Genomic DNA, 22,195 nt, shown 5'->3' with positions numbered 1-22,195 from the left:
AATTAGTTGATGGGTTCACTTACTTTTTCATCTGCACTTTAAATGGTGGTTGTAATTGGTGAAGACCAGATCACATTTTATGGCAAATTAATCCAGATGAACCAGTTAATTCCAGATGTTTATACACTTGTCTCTATAGCAGCACAACTGTTATATAAACTGCAGTTTAGCCTCTAGCAGCACCCACATATCATTTACTGCTTATCCACATGCAGTTGATTCAAGTTCACAGGAGTGTTTTTTTCAGGTACTTGTACACTTCAATTTCTCAATCACATTGTTCTTTTCAGCTTTTTAATTTTTTTTTTACATTCAGGTTTTACACTGCACGTCAAACAGATTATATGAAACAGGAGAAGAGACGAGAAGCCTGTGGGTTTTGAGCCCACCACCCCAGGTTCACACGACCAGTGCGCGAACCACTAAGCTACGTGAAAACTGACACTTACAGGTACATGTAAACTCTTACGAGTCAGAAATGTTGATATGAATCTTCTTAATATGAATCGCACCTATCTAATCTTTCATTTCATAGCTAGTGTCACGGTACACAAATAATCCAACAATCTCAAGTTGTGTCTCCTGAAGTAAACAGAGGGCTTTGTGTTGAGAACATGGAAACAGGAGCTTGAACGTCTAGTTGGTATAAAGTGAAAAAAAAACTTAAGAGCGATCCGGAAAGAAGAGGCTTATCCTCACAAATAACTTAAAGAAGATAGGAAAACGACCCTGAATCAAACTGACCCCCGTCACATTTGAGAGCGGCTCAAACAAGGATACACAAAGCATTAACTATGAAAAAACGTAGAAAAGTAGCTTTGACTTAAGCAGTAACTGCACCAACATACTATATCTTGTACATTTTGACTTTGTTGTACTTATAAAGAAGCTGTTTTGATGTGTTGAAATCTCTCAACTTAATTAGTATAACTGCTCCTTTGACCAACGTGTGACTTACAGTAAACAATCAAGTGTGTCCTTAGATGACTGCGGCATGTTAAACAGAAAAGAATAAAAGCCTTTGCACAACTAGCAAAGGTACTTAAAATGCCTCAGGGTTCAAGAGACTGAATGAAAATGGTTAAATGTTTTTAACCTTTTCTATTTGACGTATTATTTATTCTGTTTAATCAAAAGTTCAGATGCTTTCTAAGTGTTGGTGGTGCAAGAGGATATGGGTCAGTGACGAATAAGGATTTTCAACAGGTCAATTTTAAAATAATAAAATAAGAATATCTATTTGCAGTAGTTCAAACATTAAGAATGTTGTGTACACATAAATTCATATTCAATTTTTAAATTAAGTGATTTCAGAGTTTTTTGCCAAGATGAATTGGCACTAGCCTTAAAAAAAGTAATGTGGTGCAACCATGATTCATATTAAAATTAATTTCCTTAACATCTTGACATCTTTTTTTTTACAAGTTTTCAGTATTAAACAAAAGTTTTTGTTTTTTTAATGGTTGTGCCACATGATATTTCATAAAATGGACATCATTAGTCAAACTTTGTTTGTATATTATGATGGAAATATAAATACAAATGTGTTGCAATCTTATACAGGACTACAAAATACTTCAGAAATCATGCCGGATAGGGCAGAAGATTGATTTAAATACATTCAGAGTGATTTCAAAAAAAGTTTTCAAAACAAGAGTCATGGTCGGACGGTCGCACCACATGACATTTTGATGCTTAAAACAAAAACAAAATCCCTAATAACTAGTATTTTTTGTAAAATTCAAGTGGGTCCATATGTGGGACAGGTAGTTCATATTTTTTAATCAATTTAAACCGTTTTGAATTGGAAAAAAAAATCTGTTTTTCAGAAAATATAGGCGTCACTTCATTGACCCATATACTCGAATGGACTTAGATACGGCCGTTTTTACAAATCATGTTATATTTAATCACACTGTTCACTGCTGCAGCACCCACAGGCAGCATGTGTGTTTGGGGCCTTTCTGGGATGTAAAGAGGCAGAAAAATGGGGCTCCATGTAGGATTTCCTTTGGGGTTCCATTCAGGTCCCAGGTGAAATGCTCACAATGATTGTTTTCAGGTTCATGAGTGATGAATGGGCTGGGGTGTAAAAGATGTTTTTATATGGATCCTACTTGGGGAAACCACAAGTGACTCCCAGGGGGAAGTTTGAATGGGAACAACTTGGAACTGTATGGAAATATGGTCCCATATTTCAGCCCGCTAATATCTCACATGAGTCCTACGTACAAGTGTTTGTGGGTCTCTTTTCAACCTGACTCCTTAAGATTCCCTTCTGAAAAGTTTAGTCTGCACTGATTTATCTGCAACATCTTAAAAAGTCGATACAATGAAAGAGATGATCATTTTTTTTGTGACAAACAAGCTACAAACCAGGGGACTGTACACATCTTGTCTCATGGTGGGATGGGGACTTTTCAAGTCCAGAAGGAAAACAGAGGACCACAAACTGCTTCAGATGACTTTAAGAACAGTGTCTTCTTTGAGAGAGAAAAGGATCTTTTGGTCCAAAATTTAGACTATGTTACTTTGACATTTTAATTAGTTCAAACATTCTAAAACACTGTCAAATGTACCTTCACTGTGTGCAGAAAATATTTCGTCATTTCAGTTTAGCTGGATCTATCCAAAGAAGGGATACAAGGGTTATAAAAAAACTGATGGATTATGAAGTTCTTTTCTGAGAGACACCTCTCAACAAAACCCAACAACAAAGCTGAAGCTGGTGACACGGAAATGTGTGGGATGCAGAAACAAATTTACTGGGAAAAATTGTGCTTTTCTAAAGAGTCCAAACTGAATTCTTCAAGGCTCTGATAAGGACCGGACTGTTTACAAGGCTGATGCTGTATAATATGATGTGAAATGCTACAGATTTTATTTAGTTAATTTAGGTGAACTGCCGCTTTAAATGCTCAGGGGCAGAAACGGCGTCCGTCTGTACAATACTGCCCCTCCGTGGTCAGAGTGTGTAGACACATGACCATAGATTACGTAGACGCCCCATGGAGCTGCTTAGGTACGTCAACGTCGCCGCCATATTGGATGTGGCAAGACTGCGCTGTAAACTAAAACAAGTAAATTGACTTATTTTAATAAAGTGCCTTTCTACAAAGACATTTACGTTTTACGTCTCATTTATTCATTCACACACGCACTGATATACTTGGGAAACAGTTAGGCACCAAATATAATATATAAAATTTGCTCAGATGGCAAAAATAAGAACTTTTTTGATCCCACATAGGAGTAATTCCTGTTATATCAGCTATAAAGAACAAGGTAGTGCCGAAAAACAATATATATCCCCCCTCACAAAAATAAGAAAAATAGAGAAACATATTTTGTCAACAACAAAACATATTTTAAAATTTTCAAGTAACAAAATAACATAAAAAAGAAAGTCCAGAGTGCTCAGAAGGTTCAGCTAAATCATGTGACGAAGGTGCTCTTTGGTGGGAAAAAGGATGTCAAAAAATAAGAAAAATCCAAGGCACTCTTCTTCAAATATAAAAAGCCTTTATTTGAAATGGCTATTTCATGTAGAAGATTTTAAAAAGTCATCTTCTACATGAAATACCTATTTCAATTAAAGGCCTTTTATATTTGAAGAAGAGTGCCTTGGATTTTTCTTATTTTTTAACAAAATAACATATTTGAACCATTTTTCAGACAATACAATAACATTTGAACCATTTTTCAGACAATAAAATAATATTGGAACCATTTTTCAGACCACAAATAACATTCTTATTTTTGTGAGGGGGGATATATTGTTTTTCGGCACTTGTTCTCTATAGCTGATATAACATGAATTACTCCTATGTGGGATCAATAAAGTTCTTATTTTTGCCATCTGAGCAAATGTAATATATTATATTTGGTGCCTAACTGTTTCCTAAGTATATTAGTGCGTGTGTGAATAAATAAATGAGACGTAAAACGTAAATTTCTTTGTAGAAAGGCGCTTTATGAAAATAGGTCCATCTACTTGTATTAGTTTACAGCGCAGTCTTGCCACATCCAATATGGCGGCGACGTTGACGTATCGCATCAGCGGGAGAAACCACTCGATGGGGCGTCTACGTAAATATGTCTATGGTGTAGACACTTACATGACTACCCAACAGGTTGTTTTGTTCCTTGTGTGGCGTCATGTGGACTATTTGAATATAATACACCGACAACAACAAAAAAACACAGTGATGTTTTGTATTTTTCCTCTAATACCTTCTTGATTATAGTAAAATACAAAGGGATAGTGTCAAAAGTATTTTAAGTTTAAGTTTATTTTCAATAATTATCTATAATATTACAAATGTTGTTTATGCCAACACAACCTGCAGCACATGTACTAGTAAACAGGCCTGCACTTGTCAAATGAGCACAAACACCATATGGCGTCATTTAATATCAAGTAGTAGGTTTGGTTTCCTTGTTTCTGCAAGTGGAGCACACACACACACACACACACACACACACACACACACACACACACACACACACACACACACACACACACACACACACACACACACACGGACATAAACACGGCTCCGCGCTGCTGCTGCTCTTCACCATCAGCGCTCACAGGAAGAAGCGCTCCTTTCTTCGCGCTGCGCCTTTTCATGCCATGTTTGAGGAGCTGCGACTATTTTTATTTTTATTTTTTGTCTCTTCCAAAACTGTAATTCAATTTCATTTATTTTTCCGGTTTATTCCTTCAACATAACAAAGAAAGCCAGATACACCTGTCGGAGGGGGAAGCACGTCGACAGTTGGAGATGACTTCTGGAGGGTTGAGACTTGACACCGAGGGACTGGGGCAAGACATAAGCCAGGATGAGTTCGATTTTACTGAACTGTTTCTTACCAATGAATCTGTAGATGATTTTCCTGTCGGCTGTGTTGAAGGTGCGTATTAAAAAAGTACCGGTTACTTTTCTGTTCATGTTTACGTTTTCTTCTCTTTCCTAAAACGTTTTTTTCCCCCTCATGATGAGATTAGGACTGCTAAAGATGTTTTTTGCTATATCTGATGCACTATAATAACATTTTCATTGTTATTAAGACTAGAAAGTCAGTTTTATTACATGTTTAAGGTGATTTTTGTAGAGATTTGTGCTTTACTGTGCAGTATATTCTGGGAGTGTCAACTTTAAGTAATAACAATTTAAAGTCAGTATGAGTATGATTGCATAATATAACAACACTGTTGATGTGACAAATCCATTATTCCTTCAGTTAAATTTGTTGAAATTTCATGAACTAGTAGACCATAGTATTCTGCAAATTATGTTTAAAGCTCATAAAAAACTTTACCAATCAACATTCAGAAAAGATTTGAAAAAAGAAAAAGCAAGTATAACTTAAAAGGAACAGAGATTTTTAAAAAACCAAGATGCAGGACAAAATTGATGGAACGTTGTGTTTCTGTGAAAGGAATCAATTTATGGAACAATCTGAACAAAGAAAACAAAGAATCCAAATCAAACATTACATTCAAAAGAACAATTAAAGCCTGTATGTTAAGGAAATATAATGGAAAATGTTGAGTTTGATTGACATACCCGTAGGCGGTGGTAATTTTATTTAATGTTATTTTAATTTAATTTTAGTTGTTTTTATTCACTTAGTTTTTTTTTATTTTATTTTTTTTATTATTATTATTAATTTATGTTATTTGTGAAAGGGGCAGATCAGATAAGATTCTTCTTCTTTCTGCTCCCTTTTCATTCATAAGTTAGGAACATTTGTATTTGTGTTTGTATTAAATTGTTTTGTTTTTTTGAATGAAATAAAGAATAAAATGAAATGAAAATTAAATGTCTTGTGTTAGTTAGATAGCCATAACAGTAAATAAGAAAGTCTTCATATATTCAGGATATATGAGCTCACATGTATCCTTTCCACTACCAGATGATGCAGGGGTTCTCCATCAGAACGACAGCCAGCCTCCTCTGGTGGTGGTGGGTCATCACGCTGCATACGCCTCCTCCTCTGACCTGGCAGCGCCCGGCCAGGATGCCTCCTCTCACAATCCCGCCACAGATAACCTGCCAGAGGCTGTGTTTAACTCCTTGGGGCTCACGTCAAGAGCAAGCGGCATACCTGCTCCTAGCCCAAGGATTGAGATCACTCCGTCAGGCGACTCTTTGAGCTCTCAAATCTTGGAGTCAAGCCCCAGCTCAAAGGTCCTAGGAGCCTATAGAAGTTGTGTAAGTCCTGCCAGTAGTAACTCCTCCACAGGCTGGGCAGCAGATGAGCTTTCTCCCCATAATTCCCCATGTGTATCACCTCCTAACGCAAGCAGCTATGGCATCTCCGCCTTGGACCTCTGCCCGGTCCTGCAGAGCATCCACACCTCTTCTGCCCATTCCTCTCCGGGAGCCTCTCCTCGAAACAGCGTCACGGACGAGACCTTTCTCCAGCCGCATCACCAACGCAGCACCTCGCCGCTTCCCCACCAGCGTTCGCGCTCCACCTCACCCCAAGGAAAGCGGTCTTTCGAGGCACACGCCTGTCACGGGGGCACTCCCGTCAAACAGCGCTCCAGAAGCCCTAGCCCCATCCCGGTGCTGCACGAGCAGCAGAGGCCCTTCTACGTCCACCAGTACCAGGTCCAAGCCGAGCTCCAGCCCCAAGCTCAGACCACAACGGCCGGCCTGGAGGAGATGCTGAGCAGCCTCAGCTCCAGTCTGCCGAGACCAGTGCCCCACGCAGTGGTGAGAGGGCACGCCCAGGCCCAGAGACAGGATTGTGCATATGGAGAGGGGTACGACTGGAACAATGAACAGTCGACTATTAGCAGGCCTGGGGCTGAGGTCAAACCTGAGACCTACTACATGCTCCCAGCGGCGTGGCCTCCCACTCAACCAGTCCATCATTCTGGACGGTCCACATTCAGGTGCTTTGTTTGTCTTTCCTTCTTTCTATTTTCCTTTTAAAAAGACTGTGGTTCAAAGGTTGCACACAAGGGCGTAGGTTTGCATAGGGACGGTAGGGACATAACACTACCAACTTTTCAGGGGGCTCAAATAGGGATGGGCGGTATGGACAAAAACATTTATCACGATCATTTCTGGCATTTATCCCAATAACGATAAAAAAATACCAATACAAAATGTGTCATCAACGGGAATATTTCTTTCTTTCTTCTTTCAGGCTCATTTCTTTCTTCTTTCTTTCTTTCAGGCTCATATCTTTTTTTCTTTCTTTCTTTCTTTCTTTCTTTCTTTCTTTCTTTCTTTCTTTCTTTCTTTCTTTCTTTCTTTCTTTCTTTCTTTCTTTCTTTCTTTCTTTCTTTCTTTCAGGCTCATTTCTTTCTTTCTTTCAGGCTCATTTCTTTCTTTCTTTCAGGCTCATTTCTTTCTTTCTTTCTTTCTTTCTTTCTTTCTTTCTTTCTTTCTTTCTTTCTTTCTTTCTTTCTTTCTTTCTTTCTTTCTTTCTTTCTTTCTTTCTTTCTTTCTTTCTTTCTTTCTTTCTGATTTCCTCAATGTATCGTTTTTACCGTGAGATGACAAATTCTTACTGTGGGGAATTTTTTTGACGGTTTATCGTGAACGGTAAAATATCACCCATTCCTAGGCTCAAATTGTCCCCACCAACTTTTAAGCAACCTTGTTTGCATTATATAATGAGTTCAGATATATAGGTAAATTAGATTGTCTTCCCAAATGTTGTAAGGATAGAATTGACCCTACCATTATTAAGTGAATTATTTTCATTATGTTCATACTTATATTTACCCCTTTTCACTTGCTGAATTTGCCGGCCCATTTTTTTTTTCCTCAAACGCACGTTTGATTGACTGATGGTCTTAGACAAATGTTTATTTTTTGCATTCTGGATAGTTAAGAGATTATAAATAAGTACAATTAATACATCTATTGTGTATGTTAATATCATTTAAGTTACGTTCAAATATTGCAATTTAAATTGCTAATAAAATCCTGGAATATTCTGGAAGTTTTCAAAATGTTTCTTTAGTAGTTTTTGAAAACAAAGGTTTGAATCGAACCGTGTATCAGGTGAACCAATACACATGAAAGTTAGTATAAGTCAATACAGATTTATTTTGCATTGATCATTTAGCCTATCAATTAATTGGGTTCATATTCGTGACAAATGTAGCCCTGACCCCCGTTCACCCAATCTGTTTGGTCTTATTAATGTCCCGTCCCCAGCAAAAAGTGAACATGCAGGTAATGCTGTTATATCGTCCCTACCAATGTTGAGACCAAACCTACGCCCTTGGTTGCACAGTCACAATTCGTTATCTACCTGTCTGTCTGTCTGTCTTATTCTCGTTCTGCTTCCACTTTTTCCCCCCAGTGGTTTGTCTGTGACACCCCTTCCCTCTTTGGAGTGGGCGTTGCCCCTCCAGTCCGGCCAGTATGAGCTGCTGATCCAGCAACAGCCCAGATCCCACCACAGAGCTCACTATGAGACCGAGGGCAGCCGAGGAGCCGTCAAAACACCCAATGGAGGGCACCCAGAGGTTCAGGTGTGTGGATTTGTGTGTAAAAGAACAAGGCAAGGATGCAAGACTCCCATTCGTGAGGAGGTGGGGCGGGCGGGGGGGTAGATTGTAAATGTGGGATGATATTTCCTGGTCCATGTGTTCCTGTAAAGCCAACAGCCATGCAAATGAAGATCTCCACACTGTCACCACTATGCAACTATTTGATCATAATTAAGCCATGGTTTTTACAACCTAAATGAATATAAAACTGGTACACATTGGAAAAACTAGAATAATACACAAATACCGTCTGGCTGCTCTGCAGAGATAATGATCCCTCACAGTAGCTTTTCCTGGCCCTGTTACAAAAACGAACTACACATGCAAAGTGGTGTCCTTGCCGTGGCGGGGAGATAACCGCCTGTGAACTCTTCACTACAGAGAAAAGAGATTTATTGTGGAATGTAAATTTGTTCGCGAGCCATGCCCTTTGAAGATCTTAAAGTTTATTGCGATTCACTAAGAAAGATGCACGTAAACAGCTTGCGCTGCCTCCACCAGCTTCACGGGTACCAGGGCACAGCTCCGCTGGCGCTGCAGGTCTTCATCGGGACGGCAGACGAGAGGCTCCTGAAACCCCACGCCTTCTACCAGGTCCACCGCATCACCGGGAAGACCGTCACCACGCCCAGCATGGAGAGGATGGCCCACGGGACTAAAGTGTTAGAGATCCCCTTGGACCCAAAGAACCAAATGAGAGTGGTGTAAGTAAAATAAAAGTTCAAGTTTCTAACTAGATCCCTGATGTAAGTCAGCAGAAATTGTGGTGTCAGAGTTGCAGGAAGGCAGCTGTGTTCTCTTGATTCTCCACTGCTCTAAAAATTTCTGTTCTTTCTAAACTCGGCCTTGGAAGCCATTGCTGCTCATGTGTGCCACAAGGTTTTTCATCTTTTTTCACTCCCAACAAGTCGCTGTCGTTGCTGACGGAAGCGTGAAATGCATCACTTCCTGTGTGCCACAGAGTTTTTCCAAGAAACACCTATCAGACTCTTTGTGTTTGCAGCAGCAGAGACATTTGATGAGTCACTCAGAAGCAGAAGCAAAGATGATGATTTATGCAGAAAAATTATTTTCTAAATAAAATTAGGTCAAGGACTCTTTTATTTTTTATTCTATGAAAGTAAAAATCCCAGTGAATCAAAACTTAAATCCAAAAACAACAAGAGTTAGAACTGGATTCTGTATGAACACTGTGGCTTTTCTTTTTCTTTTTTTTTGTGTGTGTCACAGATTTAGTATTTTTCAAAAAGCAGCAAGCATTAAACCAACTTCTGAAGGGAGAGCGTCAGTTCACATAGAATATCTACACTAGTCAAATGTGCAATCGTCTCATTCATACTATGATGCAAAAAAATAAATTACATCAATCATAAGATTTAAGTATATGATAAAAAAGTAGACAAATTCAACCTCAGATGAACAACAGCTTATTATATGATACGCTGTAATTTTCTTCAACAAAAACTAAGCAAAAATGCTTGATTTACACATTTACGTAATCATTTAATGACTTATCAGTCTTATCAGTCCACTCTTGTGAATATTCACTGAGGTTTATGTACATTCAATGTGAATTTTGACTGGGCTGTTATAGTAAAATATATCCACTATTTTTCTTTTTCTGTCATAATGTTGTAGATTTGTTGGAGTGCTTGATATCTTTTTATTTTATATGACTCAGTCAGACAGACTTGGACAGGATGGCTTCACGTCTGGCTGTACAATTCTCTGGGATACAGAGAAGTTCAACTTATTAATTGCATTTTGTCCATGTCCTGTGGCCCAGATCATCAACCTCTTCCCCCGTGCTGGACAGTTGGTTGGAGGTGTATTTGTCAAGATGAGCTGTATTTGGTTTCTGCTCATCATAGCGCTGGGCTTTATAGTTAAACATCTTCACCTAGCCTTCCCAGCGTTATATCAAGCAGAAGCAGTTGTTTATCTAGGGTAGTTTCTAACATCTAATACCTTTTAAATAAGTTTAAATCAACTGTTGAATGTATTTTTATATTTAAGTAGCAGCAGATGGTGTCGTTCTACGTTCTAACTGAGTTTTATTATGGAATAATTTATGATAATATGTTTACAGTGTCTGTTTAATGGGATTGTTAACATCTACTGTTAACGTGGTATTACGCCTGAAATAGACCACATGTTAGTCAACTCATGTAAGTCATCTCAAACATTTACAGCAATCTCTTCCCTTATTAATACTTGTGATTTTTTCAGTGAACTTTTCATAATAAGATTCATATAGATGCCCTAATGTTTTCCAAATACCTTGTTTTTATAGAGCTTGAAGATACAAGCTCATTGTTGACTATTTCAAACCAACCTTACTCCCTGCACTTTGATAAAACACTATTTGTTATCCCAAACCATCTTGGCATTTCTGCAGTAAATGTGCAGGAATGTGCCTTCGTTCCTTTCACTCAGTTATCTCCAATAAATGGGAGTCGGACATCTCCTGATATCTTGCACCAGAATCATAACATGTCTTTTCTTGTCTCCTCTTCTGCCTCCCCTTTCATAATCCTTTTTCAAGGCTCTCGAGGACTCTTGCAGACATTCCGAGAAATTCTTTGTTGCGATTTTATATTTATCCATTAACCGTTTAAAAAAGAAGAGGTTGTTCTTGAAAAACAACTTTAATAAAGGTCTTTCCTGCCTTACTCCATGATTTACAATAAAATCTATATTTTTCCTACATTCTGTAAAGGACAAGCCAATTAAATGTATTGTACTGAACTATAAGTTCCCCTTACAAATGGGTTCCTCCATTGAATTTCTACAGATTAGTAAGAAAGTTTCATTGTGGTCTGCACACCTGCTGATGATCAAGCCCCCAAGGGCTGATGGTTAGCAATATCTGGATGTCTGGAATTTACTCTCTTAAATCATTTAAAATTAGTAAGGGGGTACTTAGTATTACCCTCCTGATTTTTTTGTTTGTTTGTTTTTTTACTTCATTTTAATTAAATGAATGATGATAAAAGTCAATTTAAAGGGTATTGTCCATTTAAGGTTGTATTTGCCTAATATTTGAGACCCACCGTGATCATATGATTAAACAAAGACTAAAAGAAGGGTCCTAACTTTTTGCACAGGACTGTAGCAACAGTTCTGTCTAACACTGGCATCATTGCAGAAATAGTTTTTTCTAACTGATAAATCTTCTTTGTAATTTCACAGGATCGACTGTGTCGGGATCTTGAAGCTTAGAAATGCAGACATTGAGCTGAGGAACGGCGAGACGGACATTGGACGAAAGAACACGCGCGTGCGTTTGGTGTTTCGTGTCCACATTCCTCAACCTGGAGGCCAACTGGTGTCTCTTCAAGTGACCTCTAATCCCATCGAATGCTGTAAGACTTTAGTGTCTGGTTTAGTTTAGACAATCTTATATGACCTTTTTACTGGATTATTAAAATCCAGCACTGCAATGCTGTCAAAAACCTGCCCAGTTAAAGTTTTGTGTAATCTTGAAAGAAGACAGCTAAGCAAACAAACCCATTACCGTGATATTATGCTCATATGTTCCTGAGTGTTGGCTTTTGCACTGCTAGAGAATGAAAAGGAGTAGTTTACCACCCTAGAAATGTTCCCATATTTAAATGCAGCTGTGTCTTTGTGCTTCTACAGCTCAGCGCTCGGCTCAGGAGCTCCCTGCAGTGGAGAGGCAGGACCTGGACCAATGTTCTGTGCTTGGTGGTCAACAAATGGTCCTAACTGGGCAGAATTTCAACTCTGATTCCAAGGTGATATTTTCAGAAAAGACACAAGGTGAGATTTTCTTTTAAGTTGGCAAAAACCTTTATTTGTCCGTTGTTTTTAAACCCTGCTGAACTCTCAAGGCTTTAAAGATTAACCAAAACATCTGATACCATTGACCTTTGCAGAATAATTTGGCCCTTTAGTTTTCGTATAACTTTTTTATTTTTTCCTGTCATGCCAATCCTAAATGATATTGATGTATCTCATGTAGGTACCTTGAAAGGAAGACTTATCTCAAGAAGTGTTACCAAGTGACAATGTCTGGGTCTTCAAAAGTCAACATGGAAGTTCTTCAAACAGGAGGTCCTTGAGTGGCCTTTTGAAGCTTTGATAGATGTGTAGTTCAAATTCATCATTTTAATTACACATCCAAATGCTAGTTGGGGGTTCAGTTTTTTCGTGTAAAGTTTTAGCTACTGAGCTTCCTTTTGGTCTTCGTTGTCCTAAACACGGTGACCAAATCAGAGCAGATCAGTTATCCTGAAGTACAACGCTACCAAGTGGACTGATAGGAGTCGTTGCCGTCCATGTCAGTTCCATCTCTGAAGTGGAACGCTTCAGGCTATGTCATATAGGAATGGGCGATATTTTACCGTTCAAGATAAACCGTCAAAAAAATGCCCCACGGTAAGAATTTGTCATCTCGCGGTAAAAACAATAAATTCCCGTTGATGAAGTTTTTGTGTAAAGCCGGATTTATGGTTCTGCGTTAAATACACGCACAACGTACGGGAAGGAAGGAAGTAAGGAAGGAAAGATATGAGCCAGAAAGAAAGAAAGAAAGAAAGAAAGAAAGAAAGAAAGAAAGAAAGAAAGAAAGAAAGAAAGAAAGAAAGAAAGAAAGAAAGAAAGAAAGAAAGAAAGAATTGAATTAGGTTTTTATTGATTCAATTTAATTGGTGTAGTTTAGTAGCATTTAGTATTCTTGTAGAGCAGTGATTTGGGGGCTCCAAAGACTAAATGTGGTGATAGATTTATAGTTAAAAAGATGGAGTTGAATTGGTATTTTTTTTATCGTCATTTTTATCGTTATCGGGATACCGGTAAATGCCAGAAATTATTGTGATACATTTTTTAGTCCATACTGCCCATCCCTAATGTCATACCTGTGGCATCGGGATCCCACCATCCAGGGCACAGCACTGATTCAACATAGATCCTTCGACCTAAACTCCTGATAAAGCTGGCTCCAAAATCCAACCTGTCTCACGTGTATAAAGCCTCACAGTAAAGTCCCAGCTTTGTAGGCAAAACATTTGCAACATGCAATTTTCTTTTTGGTACAAAAGGATGACCGCTTGGTTGGGACATTTGTAATAACTCGCTGACTTTAAACCCAACGTTATCTAGAATCAATTTAAAAAGCTCCTCAGTGGCTGAAATGTAAAACCTCTTATCTGAAAAAGCACTCTCCTGAAAAAATAGTTTTCACGAGCAATGATATTTTTTATAGATACCCAATAAAAGTGACACTGTTTTTGGACATGATTACTATATCATGTGTCAACAAGACCGACTTGGTATTAACTAGTTGCAAAGTGGAGAGCAGAAGATTTCCCTTCCATTTTTCTTGATGATTTTGTAGATAAGAGCTTTTGCGTTTTCGTCCATCATGCTTAGAGCTGTAGCGACGACCCAGGGGAGTCCATATATCCATGTCCCGTGCCTTGTACTTCACTTCTGGGCCCAGAATCCCAAGATGGTGACAAAATGAATGAACATCTGACTCATGTTAGGAAGGTATATACTGTAAGCATATTGTCATGTGTGTCTTGTCATTACAAAAGACTGGGACTGCCATGCTGTTTTTATTTTCGTCATTCAGAGCTGTTGACATGGTTAAAATAGACTAATAAATACATGCTATATAATAATAAATACAGGCTGTAAAGCTGCTCCAGGATGCCCACCTACACATATAGTAGCCTATCTTTATTTTTAGATGTCTGTATTTGCATATCACCTGGGAAACATCAACCTTCAGTGACGCACATCTTCCCTCCAACACCTACTTCACCTTAGACATGACAAACCATGAGATTGAACTCTCATGCTTGTGCTGGAAGTGACAACTTTTTATTTATTTCTAAACGGAAATTTCTCACCTTTCTGCTCTTTCTGCCCCGCTAAATGTTCGGGTTGCTAGCTGGAGAGCAGCATGGGTACAGATTGGTAGCACGTACTGTAGAGCTTGCCTGTTGCTTGGCTTGGAGTTATGTGCTACAGGATGTGGTTAGACAGGCTGATAAAGATTCAGACCCAGAAGAGATGCTTTGTTTGTTTTTTTTTTCATTGCGTGGGTTTGAAGTAGCAGGTAAAAAGTGAGGTGGGAATGCAACACTGAAACAGAAAACGGGTTAAACAAACAACTAAAGTAGAGAAACCACCGTTTTCCACTCTCTGTAAAGCAGCCTGCTCACGTACACATATTTCCTTCAGATTTTGTGGTAGCAATTGCTTACATTTTTGAGAACGTGAAATAAGAAAGCCTCCAATTCCCTTACAGCTAGCATTGATTGTCCCGCTGTAGCTCGAAATACATGTATTGTGGCTTTTTTCTCACAAGTTGACACATTTTCTTGAGGCCTTAGTGAGATGTTTGTGTCATCTTTGCTCAAAACGACACAGGAACACATCGCGACACCTCCCTTTTCCACATCATACTCCTTTGTTCAAAGCAGCCGGTTGCAGAGGGGTGGAGCCGACTTCACTCCGCCCCCTTCCTTCCGCTGTATGTGCCTCTTTCAAGATGCGTCGTAAAGCTGTGAAGAATCGTGCACATTGAAATACTCTCTACTTTGTTGCATGAGAGCACGCTGTAGGGTTGCCACCTTTCAGAAATAGAAATAAGGGACGCCCTGATTTCAGCAGCGCAGGAGCCAAAAAAAAAGCCCCAAAACCTCTAAACTGAATAAAAATGTGTTTATTTTATATGAAAAAACTAAATGCTTTGATTTAAAGTTTAAAGTGCTTTAATAGCATTGAACTTGCATGACTGTACAGACAGACAACCATACTAGCAACTGAAATAGCCTCCTATGCTATGTATGTCCACATCGGCCCAGATGTATAATATAGCCTACAGGTGAAGAATATGGTGTAAAAGTTAATTTATTTCAATAATTCAACTAGAATATGGTGTAAAAGTTAATTTATTTCAATAATTCAACTAGAATATGGTGTAAAAGTTAACTTATTTCAATAATTCAACTAGAATATGGTGTAAAAGGTAATTTATTTCAATAATTCAACTAGAATACGGTGTAAAAGTTAATTTATTTCAATAATTCAACTAGAATATGGTGTAAAAGTTAATTTATTTCAATAATTCAACTAGAATATGGTGTAAAAGTTAATTTATTTCAATAATTCAACTAGAATATGGTGTAAAAGTTAATGAAAATACGGTACAAATCGTGTCCCGTATTAGTTCAATACGGGACGCAACATTTTTTTCTCAAATAAAGGACAATTCCGTATTTTACGGGACGGGTGGCAACCCTAGCACGCTGTAGCTATCCAAACACCAAACCAAGCTCACACCGGGACACTCCAAACTTTATTCTCAAATAATTACACACCACTTGTCTGCAGTTAGTCCTGGTCCTCTCTTTTCAAAACACTCTTGTTGTAAGACATGTATTGGCTGTTAAAATATTTCTCTACAAGAAGAAATGCTTACGTTATGTGTAAAAACTCAAATTGGGATTACTGCATCACGTGCTGGCTCAGTAAACCCTGGGCTTCCACTCTCGGTCCACTCTTATTTATTTTCTATTAAAGGCTAAAAGTTTAAACTATTGTGTAAAAGATGTTTTTTTTTTTAGTTCCCCTTTTACGCAATATTCAGTCAAGTCAGTATTTGTTTACCCTTTCAGTCTCCTAGTGATTACACTGTAGACGATGTTCTGGCAGAGAATTAGCTCATTTCTTTTTCAAGTGAAATTTCTGAGAAAATGAACATTTGCTGATAATGGTGAAGCAAATAAAAAAAAGTGTTTGAAGCTCTCACTTCCGAGGTACAACTGGTGCACCGTGATGTTAATCTGCAGACGCAGATAAAGATGCGGAGGCCGAATTCATTCTACTTTGAGCCGGCTGTTAAGTTAAGGATCCCCGCAAAGCTGAATCACTTGCTGTATGAGACATTTTCAGAGCCAGGCGACGCCAGACAAAAGCGGTTGTACCAAAACCGCTCTGGAGCCGTTAGATGACTAAATATATGTTTTTAATCATATAAAGTTGTCTTTTTCTTTATAATCTGCCCCATTTGAAGTTGGAATAAGAAAAAAGAAAGTAAAGAGAAATGAAACACAACATGCTTAGAGTTGGATTGATTTTTTTTATCTAACGTTTGGTGATGTAGCTGATCTGTTTTCCAAATTTGTCGAACGTCTTTAAAGTGCCGGTGTGTTGAAAACTGCCCTCTCTGCTTTCAGACGGTCAGCAGATCTGGGAAGCAGAGGCCTCCGTGGACAGAGACAAAACCCAAGCCGTGAGTTGTTTGAGACTCATTTGTTTGGACGCATGCAAATGCTTTATGCTTAAGGAGATTAAGCCTTTTCAGTTAAAGAGAAACTTACTTGTCAAGCATTTTTGAGTAAATAGTGCACATGTGCTGTAAGTTGCTCAAAATGGAAAGCAAAACTTTTACCTCATTTTACCCCAGCTACTGTAGTAACTTTGTCTTTCTGAGTTTGACCTGTCGGCTGATTTTTTTTTCTTCTTTTTCTCTCTTTCTGTCACCAGAACATGCTTTTTGTTGAGGTCCCTCCGTATCGAGACCGGACCATTTGCCAACCGGCTAAGGTGAACTTCTACGTGATGAACGGGAAGAAGAAACTCAGCCAGCCCCAGCACTTCATCTACACTCCTGTCATAGGTGTGTCCATCTGTTAACCATCTCCGCTCTCGTGTTACTGGGGGAACAGGTTTATCTTGAATGTTTGAGAAAGGGGAAGTTTTTAAAAAGGTCAACATTTACAACTGTGACGTCGGCAGTCAAAGCCGGGTCCGTGAGGAAATGCTGCTCTCATGGACCAGATTGCAAATGTGACAATAGAAATTTAACCTTGTAGGAGTTCTTTTGTTATCTCATTTATATAATTGAGCAAGAATTAAAACTGGAAACTGATTATGAGATTGCTTTAAAAGAAACCTATCCACATCTTAAGCAATCAATTATTTTTCGGAGCAAACAAAGTTGTGTGGAGGGTGAGTAACCTACAGGACTGTCTCAGAAAATTAGAATATTGTGATTTTCTGTAATGCAATTACAAAAACAAAGATGTCATACATTCTGGATTCATTACAAATCAACTGACATATTGCAAGCCTTTTATTATTTTAATATTGCTGATCATGGCTTACAGTTTAAGAAAACTCAAATATCCTTTCTCAAAAAATTAGAATATTCTGTGAATCTTAATCTTAAACTGTAAGACATAATCAGCAATATTAAAATAATAAAAGGCTTGCAATATTTCAGTTGATTTGTAATGAATCCAGAATGTATGACATTTTTGTTTTTTTTAATTGCATTACAGAAAATAAAGAACTTTATCACAATATTCTAATTTTCTGGGACAGTCCTATATGTTTACTTCTCAAGGGTACCGGTACATGATTATTATTCCACCATCCGCTGGTGCCTGGGCAAAGCTGAGATCACATTCTGGTTTATTTCAACAAGTACCGCTCGAGGAATTGAATTTTTTTGCAATTCATTTGCCATCAATAAATTTGTAAAGTTGTAATACAGTCAAAACCCAAAGTGGATTGTAGTTTGATGCAGCCTCACTGAGGTCTTAACACAGCTGCTTTGTCACATTTATCTATTCTCATCTTTATTCATACTGTAAGCCTAGTATTTTCTGTCTTTTTAAAGTATTAAAAAACATTGTTTTAAATTTCAGCTATTAAAGCAGAGCCGCTAGATGACTATCAGTTGAATTCCTACGGCTATGTTGACGACCACTCCCTGTCTGGCATGTCCATGAAGTCCTTCTACCATCACCTGGAGCAGGACATCAACCCACAAGCCTTGAATATCTCTTCAACAATGTACCACCTAACAACCGTAGACCCCCGCGCCCAAATATTAACCCCCGACCCTCTGGACGAGCCCGTCTATTACCAGTCCAGGGCTGGGGCTCTGATCAACAGTCCAGTGATGTACCACTCTCCAAACCAACATTACAGCAACTGCAGCCCCACCCTCCTCTCACATCTGGCCGCGACTCCCAGCCCGTGTGCAGCCGCCAGAACCCCCGTTGCCAGACAGGGGGACTGTCCTCAACCTGCCGACGCATTTGAGGCTTGCCTGGTGACGTCACGACATCAGGGTTTTGCTCAGACGTCGGTGCCTCTGGGGAAGTCTCCACCGTCCAGATACGTGAAAGGGAAGGCCGGGAGTGGCGTGGAGGCAGCTAGCCAGCCGCTGACCCAGGTTAGATCTGCAAGAGGAAACCATGACGAGAGGGCTCCGGAGAGAATCATGGTCAAACAAGAGAACATCAACTACGCTTATTTGGAGGATGGTAAGTAGGAATGGGTGATATTTTACCGTTCACGATATACCGTCAAAAAAATTCCCCACAGTAAGAATTTGTCATCTCGCAGTAAAAACGATAAATTCCCGTTGATGACGTTTTTGTGTAAAGCCGGATTTAAGGAAGGAAGGAAGGAAGGAAGGAAGGAAGGAAGGAAGGAAGGAAGGAAGAAAGAAAGAAAGAAAGAAAGAAAGAAAGAAAGAAAGAAAGAAAGAAAGAAAGAAAGAAAGAAAGAAAGAAAGAAAGAAAGAAAGAAAGAAAGAAGAAAGAAAGAAAGAAAGAAAGAAAGAAAGAAAGAAAGAAAGAAAGAAAGAAAGAAAGAAAGAAAGAAAGAAAGATATGAGCCAGAAAGAAGGAAAGAAAGAAAGAAAGAAAGAAAGAAAGAAAGATAGATATGAGCCAGAAAGAAGGAAAGAAAGAAAGAAAGATAGATATGAGCCAGAAAGAAGGAAAGAAAGAAAGAAAGATAGATATGAGCCAGAAAGAAAGAAAGAAAGAAAGAAATGAGCCAGAAAGAAAGAAAGAAAGAAAGAAAGAAAGAAAGAAAGAAAGAAAGAAAGAAAGAAAGAAAGAAAGAAAGAAAGAAAGAAAGAAAGATAGATATGAGCCAGAAAGAAAGAAAGAAAGAAAGAAATGAGCCAGAAAGAAAGAAAGAAAGAAAGAAAGAAAGAAAGAAAGAAAGAAAGAAAGAAAGAAAGAAAGAAAGAAAGAAAGAAAGAAAGAAAGAAAGAAAGAAAGAAAGAAAGAAAGAAAGAAAGATATGAGCCAGAAAGAAAGAAAGAAAGAAAGAAGGATAAATTCCTGTTGATGACGTTTTTGTGTAACAAACATGGCGGATCTGAGAGCGAGATAGATTTATAGTTAAAAAGATGGAGTTGAATTGGTATTTTTTCTATTGTCATTTTTATCGTTATTGGGATAAATGCCAGAAATTATTGTGATACATTTTTTAGTCCATACCGCCCATCTCTAATGGTAAGTATTAGATACGAGTAAATCTCCTAATAAACACATGTCAGACAAGGCCTAATATATCGAGAAAACCTTTTTTAAAAAGAAGTACACTCTTTAAAAGAAATGCACCCAAACAGTAACTCTAAGGTGAAACCGTGAAAGCTGGGGGATGGGTGATTGTGGTCCAGTGTGCAATGCACACAAGCGCACTGCAACTGTATGCTTGCAAATCCTGCCTTGTGGCTTTCTGACGAGCCTTTCCATCCACTTTCTTACGTTTCATTCTGACTCTCACTGCCTTGCTCACGCAGGCCCACACAACGCTTTCTGAAGCTTCGTCTGCGCACTTCGTCCCATTAAAAATGAATCTAATTACAGCTCATGCAACTTTTCTGATGAGAAGGAAGCAACAGGGTGACAAAAAGAGAGAATGGACGATTGATTCACCACTGTCGTTGCAGAAGCAAATTTGTGTTTACATCCCAGTGATGGAGAGCAGAAACAGGAAGTAAACTGTTCAGGCAAAATATATGCAAATACACTTGTAGCATCAAAAAAAAGGACCAATGTTCTTTGTTCTGATTTCCGATACAGCTTCAGTGGAGGTTTAGGGAGTTTCTGATAATCATTAGAAACATCTGTCTATCCATTTTCTGCATCTGCTTCCTCCTCTTTAGGGTCACAGGGGGCTGGAGAATATCCTAGCTGTGACAGGATGAGTAGCAAAGTGCAGTACTGAGGTGGGCTAGGTTCAAGTCCCGGGATTGCAACTGAGGTGAATCGCCTTGGGCCCCTGAGCAGGGCATTTAACAGCAAAAACCCTAAAAAACTGCTCCCTGGCCACTGCTTCTAGTCTAACTAGTGAGGGGTTAAAAGCAGATGATTAATTTTTCCCTGTGGGATGAATAAAGAATAATAAAATAGTTTTTTTTTTTTAAATCATAGACATTTAAACCCAAATATATTATTGTAGTTGTGTAATTTTGTCTCCAGTGTATAAGTAGCTTTTCATTCTTTCCGTCAAAAGTTGCAATAAAATAAATCCTTCAGCAGTTTAGAAAAAGTAACGGCAAACTGAACAAATGATATCTGGGATATTAAAAAAAAGAAAGAAAGAGAAAGTTCTGTTGTTCATCCGGAGACTGCTAGTCAACACTGTGAAACTTATGTCATGTGTGTGTGTAATTAGGTCATCTGAGAGGGGGGACCCGGTAACTGAGGTCTTAGAGGTGCCAGCCACAAATGTCATATCTGAATAGTTCTGGTTCATCCCTGGTGGGGGATTCTCGGCTTCGTTCCCCCCTCTGTCCCCTTGTTTCCTGCACTTTCTTTGTTATCAACATTTAAACTGAACTGAACTAAACTGAAATGTACACAATAAGCCCAAAGGCAACAAGTAAATATCAGAGCAAATAAAGAGGCATTCAGATAATTAATTTCATAACCGAGCGTTGTTCATTTTGAGACATTGTATAAGAATAAAAACACAACTTAAAAAGAAATGTAAAAATAAAAATACTTTGGCGACCCCTGCTGGTAGGATGAAAATACATCAACACCTTCCGTTAAAATCAAAAGAAATTGTCCTTCTATTTCAATCAATTTCAAGCTTATTCATGTTTCCTCAGCATTATTAAATGAACTGCGATAGTAAATCGTACCTAACATTTCAGAATAAAACCTAAATTCTTCAAACTGTTGCAATAAATCCCTTGTTGGGTGTGGTTGTGAACACTTAAAGATGCTCATCCCTTTTGTCAATATTTTTCAGTGAATGACATCATAAGACGAGACCTGAAAGGCCACAATGGAGAGTGACCTTACAACGCTGCAGCAACTCTGACCAACAAATTCAAGCTGGAAGAAGTAAAAATGATCTGCAGATGTCGTAACATTATAAGCGTGCATTTGCCAGACTTGGATGCTGCCTTAGTTGGAAGGTATTTAAGACCAAAAGGAAAAGCTGGTCCATTCTAAGCTTTTAATTACTTTGTTTAAAGATCATGTTTTGTTGCAGGAAGAGTTGTGGTTCAGTTGGCAAAACTGACCTCAACTCCAACATTTATATCAGAAATGGGTTAATGGCTTTGAATACGGTCAAATATTTTACCCTTCACAAGGATATTTGAGTTACACCTTACACCGTGTATTGATTGTGTCTTTATTTTAAACATTTTGGCTTCATTTTGTTCATATAAATGTACAATTTTTATCTGTAAGCATGTAGAAAATATTTTATAAGAAATAAATTCTGTTTTTATAATTATCTGTCTGCGTGTGAAATGTACTCAAATATTAAGAGTGAGGTTGAAATAAGTCTAAAGAAATGTCTTTAAATCTTTTAATTTTATTAATCTATTTTGAAATTTTGTTCATAGTTTAAATACTG

General features: G+C 38.3%; 1 protein-coding gene across 1 annotated transcript; it reads left to right on the top strand.

The window, feature by feature from the left end:
* The first annotated feature begins 4,593 nt into the window (after positions 1-4,593).
* Positions 4,594-22,072, top strand: LOC133448366 (nuclear factor of activated T-cells, cytoplasmic 2). The gene is made up of 10 exons (XM_061726812.1): positions 4,594-4,917; positions 5,923-6,910; positions 8,338-8,509; positions 9,029-9,231; positions 11,720-11,892; positions 12,170-12,310; positions 16,741-16,796; positions 17,051-17,183; positions 18,217-18,840; positions 21,578-22,072. Exons 1-10 carry the CDS (start codon positions 4,788-4,790, stop codon positions 21,622-21,624), a joined length of 2,667 nt encoding a protein of 888 aa, XP_061582796.1. The 5' UTR covers positions 4,594-4,787; the 3' UTR covers positions 21,625-22,072.
* Positions 22,073-22,195: the final 123 nt, after the last annotated feature.

The sequence above is a fragment of the Cololabis saira genome, chromosome 8 (assembly GCF_033807715.1).
Source record: "Cololabis saira isolate AMF1-May2022 chromosome 8, fColSai1.1, whole genome shotgun sequence".
Taxonomy (NCBI): Eukaryota; Metazoa; Chordata; class Actinopteri; order Beloniformes; family Belonidae; genus Cololabis; species Cololabis saira.
The sequence above is the reverse complement of the archived record's forward strand: the minus strand, read 5'-3'. Positions and strand labels throughout refer to the sequence as shown.

Bases quoted from the DNA above. Each gene is read 5' to 3' on its own strand.
- LOC133448366 (XM_061726812.1), top strand. From the start codon at position 4,788: ATGACTTCTGGAGGGTTGAGACTTGACACCGAGGGACTGGGGCAAGAC. The intron at 6,911-8,337 runs GTGCTTTGTTTG...TTTTCCCCCCAG, and splicing joins TCTGGACGGTCCACATTCAG to TGGTTTGTCTGTGACACCCC. The intron at 12,311-16,740 runs GTGAGATTTTCT...CTCTGCTTTCAG, and splicing joins ATTTTCAGAAAAGACACAAG to ACGGTCAGCAGATCTGGGAA.